The sequence below is a fragment of the Drosophila mojavensis genome, unplaced genomic scaffold, assembly GCF_018153725.1.
Source record: "Drosophila mojavensis isolate 15081-1352.22 unplaced genomic scaffold, ASM1815372v1 contig_80, whole genome shotgun sequence".
Lineage (NCBI taxonomy): Eukaryota > Metazoa > Arthropoda > Insecta > Diptera > Drosophilidae > Drosophila > Drosophila mojavensis.
The window spans coordinates 7139218-7160918 of NW_025318906.1; the positions used below are offsets into that span (position 1 = coordinate 7139218).

Consider the following 21701-nt stretch of genomic DNA (forward strand, 5'->3'; position numbering starts at 1 on the left):
ACCTTTTCGCCTGAATCTGACTCCTTGGGCGCAAATCTCATTAGACACGGCAACAAAGCAGCAGACACAGACAGCTAGCGCACGAGAGGGAGAGAGTGTATGTGTGAGGGAGATGGACTATCTGTATTGAGTTCATATTTCAGCCTTCTCTGGCATGCCCGCTGCTCAATGACAATTAACACAAGTGTCAAATTATTTGTAACCATAACGCCTAGCGCTCTTAATGAGCACTTGCCACGCCCCTTTAGCCCAACTACTACCGTCTAATCCCGCATTCAACCCGATGCTCTTGCTCTGTCTTTCTTTGTGTTTTCTGGTAGCCGAGCTAAAGGGTTTCCTAGTCTGACATGTGTGAAGTGTTTGCTTTGCGCATTTGCTGCCTCTGCCGCAGCATCAGCCTAAGGATTTGCCGCAGCCTCTGCCGCCGTCTCTGCTGCCGCCTTCGCCTCATTCTCTGTTGCCGCTGCAAATATTGTGACAATGTTAAAAGTTCGTCTTCAATTTGTCACGCCAAATTATCATAATAATATAGCCACCCGTTAGCTCACCCGCCCACTTCATGCCGTTTATCCCTTTGTTGCCTTATTGATTCTACGCCCTGTTGACCGCCACCTCCACGGTCCACAGAGGCTGTCTAACTGTCGATCTGTCTGTAGGTCTGACTGCCTGCCTTTTTTTCTGTGTTTGCCCAGGGAATTTACATAGTCTCCCCTCTCGCGCTCCCCTCCACCACCGTGGCCACATTCAACCCCGTGGCATGCAACTCTTTACGAGCTTTTTGTTCAAAATTTATTCAAAACGCGTTTGTCTATTTACAGTACATTTACGCACTTAATGATGGGGTTCATTTGGCTGTCCCCCCACCCGTTCCTGCTCCTTCGTCTCTACGCCTGTCTAGCAAGAGATTTCAAGATGTGAGTATCCAAAATGCTTTGTACATTTGCGGTAAATGGCAAATGTTTAGGCTGTAGCCAGCGGAGTTGCGAGGGTTTGGGGAAACGCGGAATGGGGAAGCGTTATTCTAACGCAATGGACGCGAATATGGTCGGCGTTGCTTTTAGTCGCGAAAGCCAATAAGCAGGCACAGTGGTGCAAAATATTACAAAATGACTAAAAATAAAAATAAAAATATCTGTAAAAAAATTGTAGAATTCATGGCAAAAAAAATATTATATATTGTTAAGAATACACAAAATGGAATAAAATAAAAAATATGTACTTAAAAATTCAATATATAAAAAAAATTAAAAATAACTACAAGTAAAAAATATTCAAGAAATAAAAAAAAAAAAAAAAAAAACTATTTAAAAAATAAATAATATAAATAAAATATATATTAAATTAAAAGTATATAAAAGGGAAAAATATATGAACATTAAAAATATTTCAAATTCAAATTTCCTTCCCTCTCACAAATTCCCGACAAAATATCTACTAATTTCACCAATTTTTCATACAGCTAGTATCTGATTATAATATTAAAATTATCAAAATATTTAGTCATTGATTATAGCAGGGCATACCACTGTTATGACAACTGTATGCTGATCTAACGGGGGAGTCGTAGAGCCCAACCACAAATTGATGTTAAAGTTGAAGGTACGCTAAATAAATTGAGAGAAAACATTTGATGGCTGGCGGAGGGTGCATAAATTCAATTCAATTTTAAATATGTATGTAAAGCTTGTGTCGCGACCGATGTCGGCTTTGGCATTTTGTGGTTTAACTAATTGAGTCGCCTTGTCAAAATGTAAATCCAAAAAGAAGGCAGGACACTGTTGTCACAGCTACAGCGACAGCTACTGCGGACATCTACCACAGTGTTGAGCATTAATTTGATAGAAAAACAGTGGCAGAAGGCAAACCCATAGACGGTGCAACACTTGAATGTTTGTTTTTTTAGCTGCTGTTGCTGCTCATATAAATATATGTCTGTGTGTGTGTGTGTGTGTGTGTGTGTGTGTGAATAGCCTTGGAATGCAACGAGTGTACAATTAATTACGCAGCGCCAGATGCCTTTTTAAGTCATCAATAGCAGCAAACGTGAAGCTAATTAAAATGCATGACAAATGTCGAAAATGCCAAATGTTTGGCAGCTATCGGCTATCGAATCGCAGCCATTTTGAGCTAATTAAAATGCATGACTCCAAATTGCACGCACTTATTGGACTATCGAACTGGCGCCATTTTGAGTAAGCTACTAAGTACGAAAGAGAGAAAGAGAGAGACAGAACACAAATGAACGACTTAAATAGTTCAATGATCCAACGCCTAACGCGCGCTGGCCGCCATTTTGAACTAATTGAACTGCTTGACTCGAATTTGCACGCACTTCAATTGCTACTGCTGCCATTTTGAGTAAAAGTGAACGAAAAGCTAATTAAAATGAACGACAAAAAGTGTTCTTTAATTTATCGCCTATCGACGGCTGTTCTTGCTGACAAGAAAATAGACAAAAAGAAAAAATAAATAAAATAAAAAAAAATAAAATAAAACTATGGCTGAGGGGGAAATTGAGGTCAAAAGTGTCACATCATGCTTAATGATGACGATGACGAAGGCGACGGGTAGACGGCGCCGAAAACTAAAACTCTAGTGAAACAAATTAACTGACAATGTGGCGTATACACAATACGAACAACGAGCAACAGCTACTGATAATTGCAGCGCTTTCAAGTGATGGCTGGACGGACGAGCTCCGGCTGACTGTCTGACTGACTGACTGACTGACAACTTCCACATGGCTCGCTCACCTTGTAATTTGAGCCCAAAATTTGTTGTAAGAAGGAAGCACTTATACAACTAGTCAGACAACCAAAAAAAGAAGAAGAAGAAAAACAAAACAATCTCTAGCCCACAGATTATATCGCGCATATGCATATGGCTATAGATTCTATATATATAATATAATATAAAAGTGTGTGTGTGTGTGTGTACAGGTCTTCTCTCCAAATATGTTTCCCAGGGCACTCTTCCAGCTCATAATGACGATGATGATGATGCGTTGCATTTGTGTGTGAGTGACAGTGACGCGTCAACTTTTTGGTGGGCCTGCCTGGCCTGCCAGCCTTGCCTTGCCTTGCCTGGTCTGGCCTGTCCCGGTCTGGCCTGCTGTCTGTAGACTCATTTATGGATCGGGCGATCGTCTCTCTCTCTTGTGTTTGCCCACCACACGGATATTTTCATAAGGCAGCTAAGTAAACCACTCAAGTAGGAGATGTCATCGTTGGCGCCAGCATTCAACCAAATGCCGACGACGAAAGGCACTTCTTACCATATCCACACACGCACACTCACACACACTAGTGTATATAGGCGCCTCGTTGTTGTTGTTATTGCAGATATATGTATATATATATATAGACTTATTTTTTCGCTTTTGATGTTGTTATATTTGCCTTGTGCCTGGTCTGTTGTTGCAGATGACTTCTGAGCTGCATTTCCACATTTGTTGTTCCTCTTGTTTACACAGAAATTAATATTTTATTTCAAAATAAAAACAGCCAAGCACAAAGGAAACGTCAATAGTTAGAATCGCAGATACTCTTACCGTGAAGCAGAGTGGCATATGAATGACACGCGGGTGGATCTGTTATCTCTGATTGCTATATGTATAAATATTCTGTTTTTTTAAATAAACAAAATATTAAATTAAAAGAAAAATTTGTAAATGGTTAAAAAATTATTAAAAACTTTATTTTGAAGTTGATAAAAATGATTAATAATTAAATTTATTTATTGAATATTATTGATATGTCTATGCCTATATAAAATAGGTATAGGAATTACTTAAAAAAATATATATAAATATTAAAATAAAATAAAAAATAAATAAATGTTAGCTAAGTTTTTAATTTTTTTTTTTTTCAATGATTATCCATTCAAAGTAAAACCTATTTTATCTATTGTTCTCTCTCTTTCTCTCTTCCCCTGTAGATTTCACATCTCCCCGATAGCTCATTTTATGTTTAGAATATTATGAAAAAAAAATCACTGGATTTGAAAAAATATTTAATATTTTCCTTAAATAGTTAATATAAATTTTTATTAAGAAGCAACGAACTAGACGCGAAACTTATTTATTTTAATCATTCTGATCCATGTAATTTCTGAATTCGTTTTCTTCATATTTCTGTAAAAAAATCAAAAATTCATTTCATTTTTATAAAATTCCAGCCAGCCCTTAATTAAAGAAAAATTCCAATTTAGTTTTCGGTAATGATTTAAATTCTTAACTGTTTCATTAGTTTTTTTTTGTTTTTTATTTGTTGTTTTTATTGCATTCTAAATGTATACGTAAGCACTATGATTTGCATACTTAAACTCTATTTACAAATTACGTACACACACATAGAAATTAGAATTTTAAAATTAGAATTAGAAAAATTTGTTTATGTGAAATTTTTCAGTTATCTGTTTCAGTTTATCAAATTTGAAGAAATGACAATCTTCTTTATTGATTTGCAAAGTTTTCAACTCAATTTGAACGTATTCCAAATTTGAAATTAAAAACAGGTTTGGAAATTTTGCAGTTTTCCGGTTTTTTTTTTTTTTTTTCAAATTTGATTGAAAATTCAGTTAGTTTTCCAAATTTGATTTTATTTTCTTTATTCATTATCGTCGTATGCGTAAATCTTAAACAACTATCTTTGAAAAGTGTGTGCGACGAGGTTCAATATATATATATATTTAGATGTATATATATTTCGATATCTTCGATTTCTTTAATGTTATGTTAGGAAACAGCCCGTTAAACAGGTTGAAGGATCTGTGCGGGCTAGCGATGAATTTTTTTCTGCTGCTGCTCTTGAATAGAAATTTTATGTTTTTCTCATTTCATTTCGTTCTTTTATTATTATTGCTGACTTAAACTTAAAGAAAAATTGAAAACAATTCGTGTAGCTGGGCCTTAGTGGTGCTGGGAGCTGGTAGCTGGGATCGTGGATCGTGGAAACCCTTCGAGCAAGGCGTGGAGCAACGTCAGCCTTAGACCCGCTGATATCATGTGATCTCTGGTGCGCTATGCTTCAGCTCGGGCGATGTGGAGAAGGGGCGATGGAGCAGCAGCTGTGCGCTGGGATGATAGACCGTGGTGGTGCTGCTGCTGTTGGTGGTGCTGCTGTGATTATTGTTGCTGTTGCTGTTGTTGTTGTTGTTGTTGTTGTTGCTGCTATTGTTCATCTCATGGGCAGCAGCAACGGCGGCTGCTGCAGCTGCCACCGCCGTCGAATTGAGTTTCTCGGGCGAATTGATGCGCAGCTTGGGTGGTGCTGGCGCCGATGCTGATGGTGGCGGTGGTGGTGCGGCAACAGTGCATTCAACACTGTACGCAGCCGCGTACGCCGGATGATGCAGATTGCCATTGAGCGCCAGCGGCTGCGGCAGCTGCGGATGCGGCCGGATGACAATTGGCTGTATGGGAAACTGTTGGGACATCTCCTTCAGGTTGCTAAAGCTCTGCAGGTAGCAGCCGGCATTGAACAGGCTGCTCGCCGCATCCAGCTTGAAGGGCGGCAGGCAGCCGGCAGGCAAGCCCCCAGCCCCAGCGCCGCCACCTCCACCCCCGCCACTACTCGCGCCATAGGCCGACGGCAGCTGAGGCGGTGTGGGCGAGGGCAGGGCACTGCTCAAGTCCCGTGGCTTATCATCGTCCACGCTGAGGCTCTCCTCGCCATTGGCGCCGTTCGACATGCTGCCGGGACTGTGCTGCAGCTGCAAGCTGCTCGGCACCGGCGAATGGGTGCCCAGCGATATATCCGAATCGGAGCTATCCGACGGAGTCGGCGACGCAACACCATCCGCCCGACGGCTGCGGCAGCCCATGCCCGAATTGTTCTGATTGTGCTGTATGCTGCAAAGAAACGAGAAGATGCAAGAAATTGTTGAATATATAATTGTTGTGTATATATTTTTAAACTAATTTATTAATTTAATAAAACGAATGAATATTAATCTATTTTAATATAAATATTAATAAATAATAATAATAATTAACAAATAAATATTAATATTAAATCGATTAAATATAAAACATATTTCATAAATTTGTCAGGGAACCTAATTTTATATTTACAATAAAATGAGGAAAGCTCAAATTTTTTGATTACTTTATATTCTAATGTAATCATATAAGTATAAAAAATAAAAGAGAAATATTAAAACTCTTAAAACTTTCATAAGCAGCGCACAGAGCTCGTTTGATACCTTCTCTATCATTAGTAAGCTGTGCTACATAAGTATGCCAAAGTATATATCTATATATTGCCTTGCTTATAGCAGTTTTATGAAATTATCCATAAAACTTGAGCGCTACCTTGGCATAGAGACATTTGACATTTTGAATGCTTGCATAGACAGCCAAGCAAATTATATAAATATTTACATTAATATTTCCATTTATAAAATTTATTATGTATAAATAAAATATTCAATATAAAATGAAATATTTTTAGTAAACAATTTTTATATATATTCTGAGATTGCTTTTAAATAAAACAATTTAAAATAGTCAAAATTTTTCCTATATAATTCTAAACTGGAACTAAATTTTGAAAGAATTTATATATTTTTGCATTTATTATTGTTGTTTTTTTTTTTTTTATTTAATTTATATTTTAATTTATATATATTAATTTAATTTAATTTATAAATAAAATATTCAATATAAAATAAAATATATTTGATATATTTTGAGGTTATTCTTGTTGTTTTTTTTTTATTTAATTTTTAATTTATAAATAAAATATTCAATATAAAATAAAATATATTTGATATATTTTGAGGTTATTCTTAAATAAACCAAAGTAAAAATTGTCAAAATGTTTCCTAATTAATCAAGTTTTCTACAATTCTAAATTGCAACTAAATGTTTCAAGAATTTATAAATTTGTGCATTCATATAATTTATTATAATTTATAATAATTTTTTATTTGTTTGTTTTTTTTTTTTTTTTTTTTTTAGTTTAGCTATAACATTTTATACATTATTGATTAAAAATATGATATTGATTGTAATTATTTCTCAATATTATTCCCATTTTAAGTTCTCACAAATTTCTCATTCTTTCCATTTTAAGTTCTCACTAAAAAGCTGCTCCAGCTTGAGCTTTAAGTTGATAATATTAATGAATAAGCTTCGAGTGCTGTGGAACGCCCATTGAGTACTTTGTCATTAAAGCGTTTAATCGCTTTCCGATCGCTCAATTAATGATGCATGGCGAATGCAATGCGAGAGGCGAGAGATTGTTTGTGAGAGATTCGATTTTCTCGATTACCAGTTATTAAATGTGAAAAGTGTGAAAAGTGATTAGTGTTGCAAGTGACTGTGTTGCAAGTGGCTGTGTTGCAAGTGGCTGTGTTGCACAGCTGGTCGCTGGTCGCTGGACACGCCCATTAGGCGGCTCATTTGTCAGGGCGGCAGCCGCACAATAAATCTGTGGCAACTTTCACACATGCTTAAGACAAATTATCTGTGGCCAAAACAAAAGGCCACAAAAAACTACACTGAAATGACTTGATTAGAAGCGAAACGTGCAGCGCGCAGTGGCACGCAGTGGCAGTGGCAGCCATGTCGGCATATTTATAGAGCCATCACAGAGAGTGTTCATATACATCATCTTCAGCATCTCCAGCTCCAGCTCCAGCTCCATCTCCAGCCAGACTCCCTGCCCTGTCATAATTATCGGTTAGGATTCGCTCAACTTGCCGCGTTTTGTTGAACCATCAGCATTTATAATGCAGCGCTTCGGACAACAACAACAACAACAACAGCAGCAGCAGCGGCTTTGGAGTCGTGCCACATGGAGTCCTGTGTGTGTGATTAATGAACGCGCCGCGGCATCAACTCAGCTGGAGCTGCGAAATGTATCTGCGGCTACCTTTTGCCTTCTTCTCCTCCTCCTCCTCCTCCTCCAGCTCGTTTTGTTTTTGTTTTTTTTTCTCCACTCGATTTTTTGTATTGTTGCAAATGGAATCGTTTAGTTGCCTAATGCGGCAACTTGATGGATTATCATTTACCAACTTGACACATCGGCCCATTCCGCTGATGAATTACATGGCACAGATCAAACGAACTTTATGTATATATGTATATATGTGTGTGTATATGTAAATGCATGTGTAGATATGAGTGTAGATAAATGCTAATTCAGATTTTATAATATATGTAATTTTAATTATTATATTTCAGCTACTTAGTAACGCCCTTTTCAGCAGTTTGTGGGCGTGGCAGAGTTCATAGTTTGTATATACATATGTATATAATTTGTATATTTGTCTGCCTTACACTTATACCACTTATACTCCTAAAGATACTTGAATATTTAGAGCTAGCTCCATTTCTATCAACCTTAGAACATCCTTTGCCCTAAATACGCAGATAATCGAAACAGTCAATAACAATCGATAACAATCGATAGCAATCAATATAAACTCATTCTTGAGCATACAAATTCGTTAGCAAGTTATAGATATATATATAAATATCTATCTGGATATCTACTCCTGTTAAGAGTAAGAAACTGCGAAAAATACACACACATATGTAGGTCACATTGTAAGAGTACAAATTTGATGACAATCCTAAACAATAACTAGAGCTCTTTCAGTATATTGTTAGCATCTCAAGATCTGCAGTGAAAACAAACTTTTGCATAATTGATTTTTTTTTATTTAAATAACAATCAATATGCAAAATATTGAGAAATTGGATTCATAAAAATGGGTTTGTTGTTTCTACCAAATTTTATACTTCTATAAAGTACGCATAGGTCAAAAGGGATTAGAGGCAATAACTAAAGTCGTAGTAGTTATAGTATCGATACTAAACCATAGAGCCATCGAGACTTAAAGGAAGTCAAACCTTAACAAATCCTATGCTCATCTCTTTCTCAGAAACAGCTCTACTTTTCGCCCAGGGTAACTGCTAGTCTATGTTTAGCTCATCTTGGACAATTTTTTTTTGGTAAATTGTGTTTGCGGTGGGTCGCTGTGAAATTTTATAGCTTTTTGGCAGTAGCGATTACGCCTCAATGAAGCTGTAGGCAGTCAAAATTGAGAGATCGAACACAAAAACAAAAAAAAAACCAGATGCTACCTGCGCCCATAACCTACGCCAAAAAACAGACAAGAGAAAGAGGAAGAGGAGCTCTGGCACGGGCGCAGCTCCAAGGCCGTGTTTACGCTTCATTGAATTCATTGGGAGCTGCTTATGAATATGATATACATATATCAATATATATCCATATACATACATATATACTAATATATATTTTCCAAACAATTGACCAGAAACAGTCGAGAGAGCCAGAAAAAAAAGGGTTTTACGTTTTGGAATCTGATACTGTGGCACCTAAACGAAAACGAAATGACACGTATGTAATTACCCACACAATGACTGAGGGAGAGGGCAGATACAGAGAGAGAGAGAGAGAGCGAGAGACAGAGCAAGAGAGAGAGACAGAGGCCGAGATAGAGTTAGAGCTAAGCCTTTAGCTGGTAACTTGAGCCTCGGATTCGAGACATTGAAATGCTTTAATCGGCTCATGTCAGAAGATTCGTGTACGGAGGGTTTTTTTTCTTTTTGGGGGGGACTTGGAATTGTGAAAACTTATTCAGCTGCAAGAATGTCGGGTAATACGATCTGATCACATAGGCCAAATTAACAACAACAACAACAACTGCGATAAACTCGAAGGTGTATATAACTCTTGGTTAATAATTAAATCTGGCTTTGGTTTGTGAATGTAATTGAATATCGTTTGAGTATGAAATTGATTTTTTGACTCAGATTTTGATGCCCTAATTGAGAATGGGCTGTTATCGAATTATCGATTAGTGATGCGTGCTGGGTGTATTATATTTATGATAATATGTAGGCATAAAGATAATTAAAATATATAGAGCTATGTACTAAACATTGTTTATAATTAATTAGAAAGTTGAATTAACATACCGAATAATTTCTAGAAAAAATATTTGTTCCATCAAACGATAACAATTATCGATATGTCGATAGCTTAAACACTCAACTAGTAAGCTAACTTCTTTACATTTTGATAGAGTAAATAACTTGTTTCTTAAGAGCTATCATATCGTTCGTAAATTCCTGAAATTTCTATAGAAACAATGCAAATTGAAGCGAAACAAATTGAGTTCGAAGCGCATTTCGATAATTGTGTCATTCAAATTGAAAGTTATAAATTGTGTAAATATTTAGACAGCAGTCGCAGCAGCCAAGGAGAAGTCTGTAAAATCCCAGGGGTTCCAGGCGCTTAAGTGGACCGAATAACATTTTGTCAAAGCGCTGGGAAAGTGAGTAAACAAGGCTAGGGGTAGAAGGAAGGGGGGGTTAGGCAGTAGAGCAGTAGAGCAGGGGAGGAGGAGAGGAGGCCTTTTATCAGGGTGGTTTCTAAATGCAATCAACGTTTATTTGGTCGTTGTGCCCTTTTTTTGCTTTTGCGATCTGTTGACAAACAAGATTTAAATTTGTGCAATTTAAATATGTATGTATATGTATATGTATATGTATAGTCATAGATGTATCTAGATATATTTCTCTTTTGCTCAGTTAGCAGTTGGAGCTATTTGCACAGCATTTACATTTCACTTGTCAGTACACACACACACATACTCACACACACTCTTACATTCACATCCGGTATGACTGTTAAACTTTGTGTTCATTCTTTTTGATATCAATTGATTTCTTTAATACACTTTCTACACGCTGTTGAAGTGGGCGACAGCTTCACCTGGACGAGCTTCAGCAGCTGCCGCTTCCTCGCTGCCTCCCTTTTGTATCTCGTTTGTATCTTTCTCACAAGCCACCGAAACGGTAGTTGCACTGTGCAAACAACGAGTCGAGTATCGCCAGCTCTTGAGTTTGCTGTATGAGCTCCGAGTTTTTTTTTTTTGCTTTTCGGGCATGGGTCTGGGTACTTATTGGATGTTTGAGTGTGCCTGTCCGAACGCTCAGCCAAGTGGGCACTCGGATTTGGATATTGACAATGCTTCCAGCTACCCATCTACCCATCTGTTTCTTCTTCTTCTCTCTTTTTTTTGGTAGCTTCTCATCGGCAGCCTTTCTTCATTAGAATTTCGAGCTGTGTTTGGCTGGGAGTAAATCGATGAGCAGCCTCTTGAGCTTTCGGCTGACCAGCGAACAGTTCACAGGCTCGGCTCAGTTCAGCTCAGTTTGTTCTCAGCGTCCTTCAATTTCATATTTTGATTGATCATTGACATTTACAACATATTTGTTGTGCGTGTTTATTTGTTGTTGTTATTGTTGTTGATTCCCATTCATTTATATTACACTTCTGTAAACACACACACACACACACATAATACACACAAATCTCTCATTCCCATTTCAATTGCGCTTGACAAATTGCTTTTGTATTCCCCAACTCTCTCACCCTCTCTCTCTCTCTCTCTCTCTCTGTTTCACTCTGTCTTGTTGCCCGCAGTTTACATGCTATGTTCATTGACACCCGCCCACTGTGGCTCCTACTTAATTTGTCTCTCTCACTCTCTGAGTGTGTGTGTATGTGGGTTCTGTTCGTGTGTGGGCTGCGCTTTTAGTGGCTCGCATTTCATTTATGTAATTCACGCAATAAAATAATCTCTGTGTGTGGATTTTTGTGAATTACACGCAGACATCCATCCGTTCTCCCTCACCCTGTCTCTCACTCTCTAACTGCTATTCTCTCTGCTTTCCGCTCTACTCCTCCCTTTGAGCTCATCCATCAAGTGGTGCTTTATAATTGAAAACGAACTCAAGTCTATGACTTGCTAATTGAATCAGCTGCAAGACGCAAACGACTCAACAACGCTTTGAGCAGTTGCTATTTTTTATATTTCTTTGAATTGCAAAATGAGTTCATTAATTTTCAATTAAAATCTTAGCTTATTATGCCCATTGGAAATTAGTTGAAGAAGAGGGCGGTGTGTGTATAACAAACAAGGAAAAATAATTGTGTTACATTGGGACATATTATGCTATTATTTTTAATTTTCGTTAATAATTATTACCACTGAATATGCGCAAATAGAGTATGCTCGATTTGGCGGTATTTAATTTACACAACTAGAATATATGTATGTATACTTCTAGCAAGCAGCGAAAGCGGACACACTGTCACGCTCTCTCTGTGTGTTAAAAATTCATCTCTTTACTTCAAAAAGCTACTTACTCCCTCTCTCACTCTCATTACGTAGTGAGCGCAAAAGTGTATAGCAGCAGTTCAGAATACACAAATAACGAAATGTCGATTCTTACTCTCACTGCTCTCTGCTCAAGAAAGCCAAAAATAACTCAATGCATTGCAGAAGCTCAGCTTAAAGCAAAATGGAATACAGCAACAAAAATAACACATGCTCATATACATATACATGCATACGCACATATACAGCTATTTTTGTTCGTTTGCCTGTGCGCGTTGAGAGTCAGCGCCATATTTTTAACACTCAATGCAAATAGTCAAATTATTCATTCTACCTGCTGAGTGCGCGCCAAAGAGCTAAAGTGCTTTGCTCTAATTTTGAGTGACATTTTGTCAGCTATAAAACTCGATGCAGCTGCCGGCTCTGATCAGTCAAGTGCCTAACCTGGGCTGAGTCAATCGAAGAGCTGTGTGTGGTGCAGTGTCTAATTGTTAATATATGTATGTGTATATGTATATTTTAGCTTTTGTTTTTGTTGTGAACTCATATATATGTATATTATTGAGCTTCTGCTATAAAAATGTTTAATATTTTATATGTTTATTTATTATTTATATGCTTTATTGTTAATAATATATAGTTATGAATTTGTTTTATATTTTGTATTTATTTAATAAATATTTTGTTAATAATTAATGAATAGTAGACAGAGCTGGCAATATCCATTATGTGATCCATTACTAGGCACGATTCAAGTAAACCCCTTATGCTCATGTCAGCTGAAGCTCAATTTTAATGTCTCAGTTCATGGAGCATGAATAAATTTGTTGCAGTTGTTGTTGTTGTTGTTTCTGTTGCCATTTGTTGCTAGTTAATATCTTAATAAAGCCATTTCGGGAGCCTTTCTAATGCGTCGACCTGACTGTCTGTCTAGTTGGCTCACATGATTGATTTACCAACTAAGAAATAACCTCTTCAAAATATATATATATATATATATATATATATCTCTTCTGTTTCTTTATTTTTTTCCTTTTCTTATTGGAGCAGCGACGTCGTCGACTGCCAACGCAGCCAACGCTCAAGTGCAGTAGCAAAAATGTTAACAATTTTTTCAGCACTCGATGCTTGAAAAGTCAGCGCCTGTTATTTAAGATCTGACCCGCTACCTCTCTCTCTACCTCTCTTGTGTGTACCCCTCTGCCCCTCTGTCTGTCTCTGTCTCTGGTTAGAATGTCTGCTCATCATTTTTGCCGGCGCTGTCGATGCTGAATGACTCGTCTGACTGTTTCTCGCATATGAACGTCTTTTAATTTCATATTTTGTTGTTTTTTATTTTTTATTTTATTTTTATTTTTTAGCTGAGCGGCTTGGCTTTCTTGTCTGTCAAAAAAAAAAAAAACAAACTTGAAATCCAGCTCGAGCTGCAACTAGAACGCAGCTTGCAGATGGAGTTGTAATGCGCGCTGCTGCTCCTGCTCCTGCTCCAGCTCCTCCTGCTGCTGCTGCTGCTGCTCACTTTACAAGTCGAAATAATCGCCATCATTTTAACTAATGACCCGTTCCAAAAAGGCGCTCCAGCAGCCGCCGTAGCCGCCGCAGCTTTTGGCGCTTTGTGCAGATTCATTCAGTTCCTAACTTAATAAACACGGCGTCGGCTTCAACCTGCAACGCTTGCCTCTTCCTCGCTTCAAAAGAATGCCAAAATGTGAGACCGAGAGGGAGGCAGAGAGTGACAGAGACAGTGGGAGAGAGAGCTGAGGAGGGGCTGCTGCTCTTAGGGGGTGCTCACTGTACAGCAGGTAGAAGCAACTTGAAATATTTGCGCATCTGCAGGAGCAGCGCACTTGAGCTACGTTTTGTGCCATGTCATTCCACTTAACTTGCCATCTTTCACTTGGCCGTGGACGATGATGCCAAAGCGCGCATCTTCTTCATTTCAACTTCGCGCGAATTGGTCGAGTTTTTTTTTCGCTCTCTCTCTCTCTTTCCCTCTCTTTCTCTTCATATATAAATAAATATATAGAAATATAAAGCCTCGATTCAATGCAGTGTCTTTCCGTCGAAGCTTGAGCTGCGCTTACAATATTGTCGTAAGTCTCTACAGCTGTTGCTGTTGCTGTTGCGGCTGCAAGTGATGTTGCTGCTGCTCAAGTTGCTGGTGTTGCTGTTGTCGATGATGTTACTCCTGCTGCTGCTGTTGTTGTGCCTCTTATTGTTGTTGTTGTAGTTGCTGCTGTTGATGTTGTTCTTGTAGTTGTTGCTGCTATAGTAGTTGCTGTTGTTGTCGCTGCTGCTGCTGCTATTATAGTTGCTGCTGCTGCTGTAGATGCTGTTGTTGTTGCTGTTCAAGTTGCTTTTGTTGTTGCTGTTTCTGCTGATGTAGTTGTTGCTGCTGTTGTTGCTCTTTTTGTTGCTGTTGCTGCTCCTGCTGCTATTATAGTTGCTGTTGCTGCTGAAGATGCTGTTGTTGCTGCTATTTAAGTTGATGTTGTTGCTGCTTTCAAACAATGCATGATCGATTGCCAACTGTTGATCCTAGTTGCTGTTGCAGTTGCTGGTTGATATTGATATTGCTGCCGTTGTGGCTATTGCTATTGCTGCTGCTCCTACTGTTAGATGCTACTATTGCTATTGCTGCTGTTAGTGTTGCTGTTGCTTCAAAGCGGATCATTTGCTGTTGCTGGTTTTTGATCCTATTTACTGTCGTTGCAGATGGAAATGAATGTTGCTGTTGCTGTTACTGTTGTGGGTGTTGCTGTTACGATTATATTTGATGTTGCTGTGTTGCTACTGCTATTGCTGTTGTAGCTGCTGATTGGAATTGCTGTTGCTGTCATTGTTGTTATCATTATCATTATCATGTTGCTGCTGTTGTTGATATTACTGCTGTTGCTGCTGCTTCTGTTGCCTTGTTCTTGCTGTTACTGTTACTGTTACTGTTGCTGTTGGTGTTTTGGGAACCTATTGTTGCTGTCGACTGCTGTTGCTATCGTTCCTATTAAGATTGTCGCTGCTTCTGTTGCTATTATTGCTGTTGTTGCTTCTGTTGCTGCTGTTGCAGTTGCCCTACTACGATTACTGTGGCTCTTTCTTCAAGCAGAATTATGTGAATTTGCTGCTGTTGCTGGTTCGTATTGCTGTTGCTATTGCTAATCATGTTGTTGCATTTGCTATTGCTGTTGCTATTCTTATTGTTGCTGCAAATATTGTACAACTGTTGCTGTTGCTGTTGCTTTATTGTTGATAATTGACCACATTATTGTTGTTGTTGCCTTTTTTGTCCTAGTTGCTGCTGTTGCTGTTATTAGTGTTATGTTGCTGTTGCTGTTTTGCTGTTGCTCTTCGTGCTGTTGCACTTGTTGCTGCTGCTACTGTTGCTGCTGTTGCTATTGCTCTTGTTATTTTTCTAGCTAATGCTAAATTAGTTAATATTGCTGTTAACCTAGTTGCTGCTGTTGTTGTTGCTGTTGCTATCACAGCCTTTTAAGTTGCTATTGCTCTGTCACTTATTAATATTATTGCTCTCATAGTTGTTGTTGTTTCAGCTTGCAGTCAAGCATCATCTGCTGCTGTTGTTGTTGATGCTGCTGCTGCCTCGCCGCTTTAGCCGTCTTGTTGCTGTTTGTCAGCGTTGTCGGCGGTCATTTTAATGTGGCCAAAAGCAGCGACCGCAACAAACGATTCAGAAATTGAGAACGCTTCGCTGGATGCCGCCGCCGTCGTCGTTATCGACATCGGCACGGATCAATGAAATGGAAATGGCACACACTACACACACACACACGCACACCCGCTGCTGTTGCTGTTGCTCCTGTATCTGAGATATTCTTGCAGCCACTTCCACTTGGCTGCAGCTCGATATCAGTTTACGCAGCAGCAACAGCAGCAGCAGCTCGTATTACACTAGAAATTATTGGCACATGCAACGTGCCCCATGTCGCATGCTCTTCCCCCACTAACCCCCCCTGGCTTAATGGCCCCCTTCTTTTTATAAAGATGCGATAGAACTTACCGATTCTTGGCCGCAGCGGCACGATCGCGTTGCCTGCGATTCTTAAACCAATTGCCAACCTGCGTGGGATTGAGGCCCGTCGCCTTGGCCAGTTCGCGTTTCTTCGTAGGATTCGGATAGGGATCCTGTAGGTACCATTCACGCAGCAAACTGCGCGTTCGCTCCTTGAAACAGTGCGTCTTCTGCTCGCCATCCCAAATGGTGGGCGGCAATGGAAACTTTTTGCGTACGCGATATTTGTCCACGGGTCCTGTAAGAGGGATGATATATACATAGATGGGTTATCTATAGTTTACATATCTAGTATGCAGTTGAGTAGACCTACCTAGCGACCGTCCTCGCAGCTTCTCCGCCTCAATGTAGTGCGCCTCCAGCCACATCGCTTGCAGTTTGCCATAGGAGGCTTTAGTAAATTTATGATTCTCTATTATTGCATATAGTTCCCTGTTGAGCAGAAGTATATAGTATATATGTATATAATGTATATACAATGTATATTTAATGTATATATAGCAACAGTCGAATCAAGTGCTCTGCCAACCCTTAGTGGATTCAACCCCCTGTATGTCAAATATCCTGCTGCGCTACTTCGCGCCAAACTTCTCTCTGTTTCGCTTCTAATTTCAGAATTATTTGCGGGAATTGTTGCTGTGATTTGTCTCTGGCGTTGACAGCCAGTTAAATTTAACAAATTGTTTTAATTGGATGTCATTTATTTATGCAGCTCAAAGCAATCAAATCACTTGCCATAACAGACGATTGCCATGGATTTTAGATAGTATATATCAAAGTCATATATGTAAATTGATAAATGTAAATCACTCAAAGCTCTTTATGGATTATACGTCAGCAATACATATAAATTAAATAGATAAATTCATCGAGTCAATAGCAATAACAGAGGGTTCAATGGATTATCTGTATAATTTATATAACATATGTGATTTAATGTGGATGATTAAAATAAACTTGCTCTAGCAAAGTCGTACTATATGGATATATATGTTAAGCTTATTTCAGTTTATTATGTATACATATTTGTATATATTTTTAGCAATATTAATTGATTTATATAAATATATCTAATTGCTTCTTTTAAGAGGGAATTTTCAAAAGAATTTTATATACATGATATACATAGTTGAGAATGATTCCACATGCATGGGGCTAGATTTCTAGTATGTATATATAGATCTATACATATGTGTATATAGATTTATACATATCTGGGCAAAAAGTTTGCCTAATAAAAGTCCATATATTTTTGTATTATATATTTTCAATACAATCATATCACTTTATAAGATCTAAATCTACACTTTAAACGCCTTCAAGAATGTTTTTCACCTTTAAAGGATATTCAGTATATATATAAATAAATAGGGAAATATAAATATTAATCTAAATAAAGATAAATATTTTCTGATATTTATAAAAATATGAATTCCCAATATCTAAAATATATTTCCTATATTTAACATGATTCACATGATTATATTAGTATTTAAACTTGAGTAAAAATAAATGGTAATAAAAAATGATGGAGCGATGGTTTAAATTTAAGCTGATTGGCAATAGGTCTATAGATAATTCCAGCTGAAGTCTTTGAAATTATTTAGTAGTTCAACTACTGAATCAGTTGAATCAATAACTAGATTAGATTCACTCAATTATTTCTATTATTTGTAATCATTGCAAAAAGAAAATGTTGGATGTATGTCCCAGATGACTTTACTTGCATATGAATAACTAACTATGGAAGCAGAACTCGGCGAAAAGTATTGCATGGATCAATTTAGTGATATGTGTTATATATGTATATGTTAAAAACTTAGGGTTATGTTAAAGATTATATGAGTTTTCAATTACTAACTCCTTTTGTTCAATATTTGAGAAATTAACATTTTGATGTTTTAACTGAGAAATTTGATTAGTATAGAGCCTAAGATTAATACAAAAATTTCATGACAATAGAAAAAAAAAAAATCATTGACATAAATATTCCTATATGTCATATATATATAACTGAAAAGCTGACATGGAAATTGAGCTAGAAATGGATAATCATGGAATCCTGTATAATATAATAACTTAACAATTTTAAGACTGTTAAACAATTAAGATATCTCTATAAATTAAATCAGCTTTAAGCTCAACTATTGAGCTTTAAGCACAGCTCACTAAACTCGAAGCAGTTGAAAACTTGTTTTAGGCATTTTAACTGCCAGCTAAAAATGTTGACAGAATGTTTAATTTGATGTTATGATTCTGCGCCAAGTTTAGACAAATTAAATTTAATTGAAGTGCAGCTTTAAAAAAGTTTTTTTTTTCAGTTTTTTCTTTTTGCTTCATTAAGAAGAAGAAGCGAAGCACTTAGCATATATTTCACAATTTTGATTTTGTTGTAATTTTTTGCATATGCTTGCAGTTAAGTTTGAGTTTAGACATGCATGTTAAAGGCTTGAAGTAAATTACTCAACTCGTTTCTCAATCAGTTTGTCACTTTGTCAGTTTGTCAGGTCTCTGTCATAAGCAATATATCAAACCTGGGCACTAATAGCAAAGCGTTTATTTGTTGTTTAATGATATCTTAAAAAGATGTTGAGTTGGGGCTGCGAGCTGAAGCTGAAGTAGGAGCTGAAGTAGGAGCTGGAGTGCAGACATGTTTGTCCACTCGTCTAATAACCAGATCTCGCGTATCTATGACTAGTTAAAGCAAGTTGTCAATCAAAGCAGTTAATTGCCGATAGATAGATGCATATGTATTATTTATTTATATATATTGCATTATATTTATATTTATTTGTTAATTTGCATAGATTGAGAAGCTTTCCAGCTAATCGTTCGGACTGCTAGCTGGGCTCTCAATCAACTGTTTCCGGCTGAATGAAATTTGAGAATATCTTTGGTAGAGAGGAAGCCCCCGAGTGCTATAGGCAGATCAGAAGCTTTGGCTCTATTGTTCGCTCGGTGTTTTATTAATCAAAATCTGCTCTGTTGTTGTTGAGTTCTTTAATTAGTAAATTAATGCTCATTGTTTATTAATTTAGCGAACGCATCATTGTGCGACTGACAAAAGCAAAAACTATCAAATAACTCGACCCTTGTCCCTCCTTGAGTGGAGTGGCTGCCCGACCCTACCGCTACCTCACCCGATCTACCGATCTCGTCCGCTCTCTCCCAGCCAAGTCGAGGTTAATCAGAGCTGTGTTATTTGAGCCGTAAGCTTTTGTTATGGGGGTCAACTCGAATATATTTTTCAGTTTTTTTGGGCTGTGCATTATTTGCCTACCTGAAGTTGCCAACGTGATAGGCGACAACGGCTCGAGCACGGAGCACCGCCTCACAGTTGAGTATCTCGTGCATGTTGGGCAATGCCACGGGCAGACTCCATAGGAAACGTGCCAGCCGCTCAATATCGCCGGAATCCTCCAGAGTTTTGCAGACGATCTCCACTTGGGCCGCGGAGAAGGCGAGCGTCGGCACCGCCAATATCGGACTGGGTGCTATAATCTGATGGTGTGTGGGCGAGAATGTCTCTGTGGGCGGCTGTTTGCCCTCCGTCGGTCCAACGGCCATTTTATGCGTTGAATCCACTGTGAACTAATTCGCATACTATTCTGAACCAAAACGAATGAATTTTGCAGCGAGTATCAATTGAAACAAACACACACACAATATAAGATTCTTATAATCTATATCTATATCTATATATATATTAATTTATTAATTTCTATTGATTTCTGGGAACGATCACAGTCACTCTCGATCGATTCTCTATATATATCTTCACGTTTGGCTGTTTAGTTGCTCATATTAACGAACGCGACGGATTTGGTTTTTTTTTTTTTTTTTTTTTTTTTTTCTTGTTTTTGTTAGTTTTGATATCAAAAATCCTTGAACCGGGTAGCTAATGATTAACCGATACTACTCGACCGAACTGCGGCTGATCCAAATCCGGATTGCGTTCGAGCACTGAGCGCTAGCTGAGGGCGTGCTATGGATATAACCAGGCGGCGAGCGAGCGTACAACCGAGCGCACAAAAAATACGTCAAATAATGGTCTTGTAACTGAGCTGCCTACTATGCGATGGACGACGACGATGACGACGTACGGTGGCGACGGCGACGGTGACGACGACGGTGGCGACGGCGTTGGTTACGATGGCAACGGCAACGCACAACAATGACGCGCCACAGATACAGATACTCTGGCAGCAACAGAGCCAGCAGCAGCTACCAGCTACTGCTGCCAGCTGCCAGATACAGATACAGCCACAGATACAGCTACAGATACAGCTACAGCTACACATACAGCAACAGAAACGAGTTGCTACACACACACACACACACACACACACACACGCGCACACAGTTTGAGTAACAGATACGGATACTGAAACACCACCATACCAGGGCAGAGGCCGTTGGGTAGGCGTTCCTGGGGCTCGTCCGTCACTCGCTACGCGCTGAGTGGCCTGCACTTTGTCACACTAGCCGTCTCGCTTGCACCCAGCCAGGCTGTTCAAGCACGAGCAGACATACCAGCTGCAGCTGCTCGTCTCGCTCGCACGGCGGCATTGCGGCTGCGGTGGTAGTCAGCCCCGGATGCGTTTAAATGATATGTATATAAGCCCTACTACACACACACACACACACACACACACGCAGTCAGAGAGAAACAAATACATACACATACAGTTGCAATTGCAAGGGAGCGTGGCCATGTAAGAGTGAGAGAGAGAGAGGCAGCGAGACAGAGCGGGGGCTAGGCGCATTGGTGATGAGTGAGAGGCAGCAGTTCGTTGATATTTTGATAAAGAAATCAAATAAAGCGGCAGAGGCAACAGCAGCACTGCTCTACGCACAGTGGTTCGAACTTGCTAATAAAATTGGTTTGCCTATTGAGAGTGTAACGCATATATTTACATAAGCGCATCAAAACTATTTGCTTAGGCGATAAGCTGCCCAATGGAATTGTGAAAGATAAATAAATATGGCTATAAATATGATGAAGGGGATGCGGATATGGAGCGGATATAAGAATTAATCAAGCTATTAAAGATTAAAGCTGATATGTGTTTTTATTTTGATTTAGTTTTTAGTTATGCTATGTGTATGAAATTATTTATTATTAATAAGTATTTTAGGATTACATTTTAATAATCATATTATGTATTCTATTTTATATATTTATTTAAATATTACAAAATTGCTAAGGGAAACTTTACTTTATTACTTTATGCTTTAAGCTCAGTTTTGCTAAAGGTTCAATCTTTAATCAAACTTTTTAAAGCTCATTACACTTTAAGCTCACTATCCTTTATATTTTCAGCTTTAAGCATTATACTTTTGTTTGCCTTATCAAGCTCAATTTTGCTTAACATTTCAAGCTTAAGGCCAGCTTCTCTGCATTTGTTGCCTTGAGCAAAAAGTTTCTTAACATTTCAGGTTTTCTGCTCAGTCTTTCTTAGTATTTCCCTCGCTGGACATTACTCTATTAAAACTTTGTCCTAACACTCTA

General features: G+C 38.2%; 1 protein-coding gene across 1 annotated transcript; it reads right to left on the reverse strand.

Moving 5' to 3' along the window:
* Nucleotides 1-4610: 4610 nt before the first annotated feature.
* On the reverse strand, nt 4611-20359 carry LOC6579000 (protein Optix). Its single transcript, XM_032730250.2, has 4 exons — nt 19470-20359; nt 16503-16621; nt 16178-16427; nt 4611-5851 (listed from the first exon to the last, which is right to left on the reverse strand). The coding sequence occupies exons 1-4, from the start codon at nt 19754-19756 to the stop codon at nt 5002-5004; spliced, it is 1506 nt and encodes a 501-aa protein (XP_032586141.1). The 5' UTR covers nt 19757-20359; the 3' UTR covers nt 4611-5001.
* Between the last annotated feature and the right edge of the window lie 1342 nt (nt 20360-21701).

Bases quoted from the DNA above. Each gene is read 5' to 3' on its own strand.
- LOC6579000 (XM_032730250.2), bottom strand. From the start codon at position 19,756: ATGGCCGTTGGACCGACGGAGGGCAAACAGCCGCCCACAGAGACATTC. The intron at 16,622-19,469 runs GTAGGCAAATAA...TCTGCTCAACAG, and splicing joins TATCACGTTGGCAACTTCAG to GGAACTATATGCAATAATAG. The intron at 16,428-16,502 runs GTAGGTCTACTC...TCCCTCTTACAG, and splicing joins GCTGCGAGGACGGTCGCTAG to GACCCGTGGACAAATATCGC.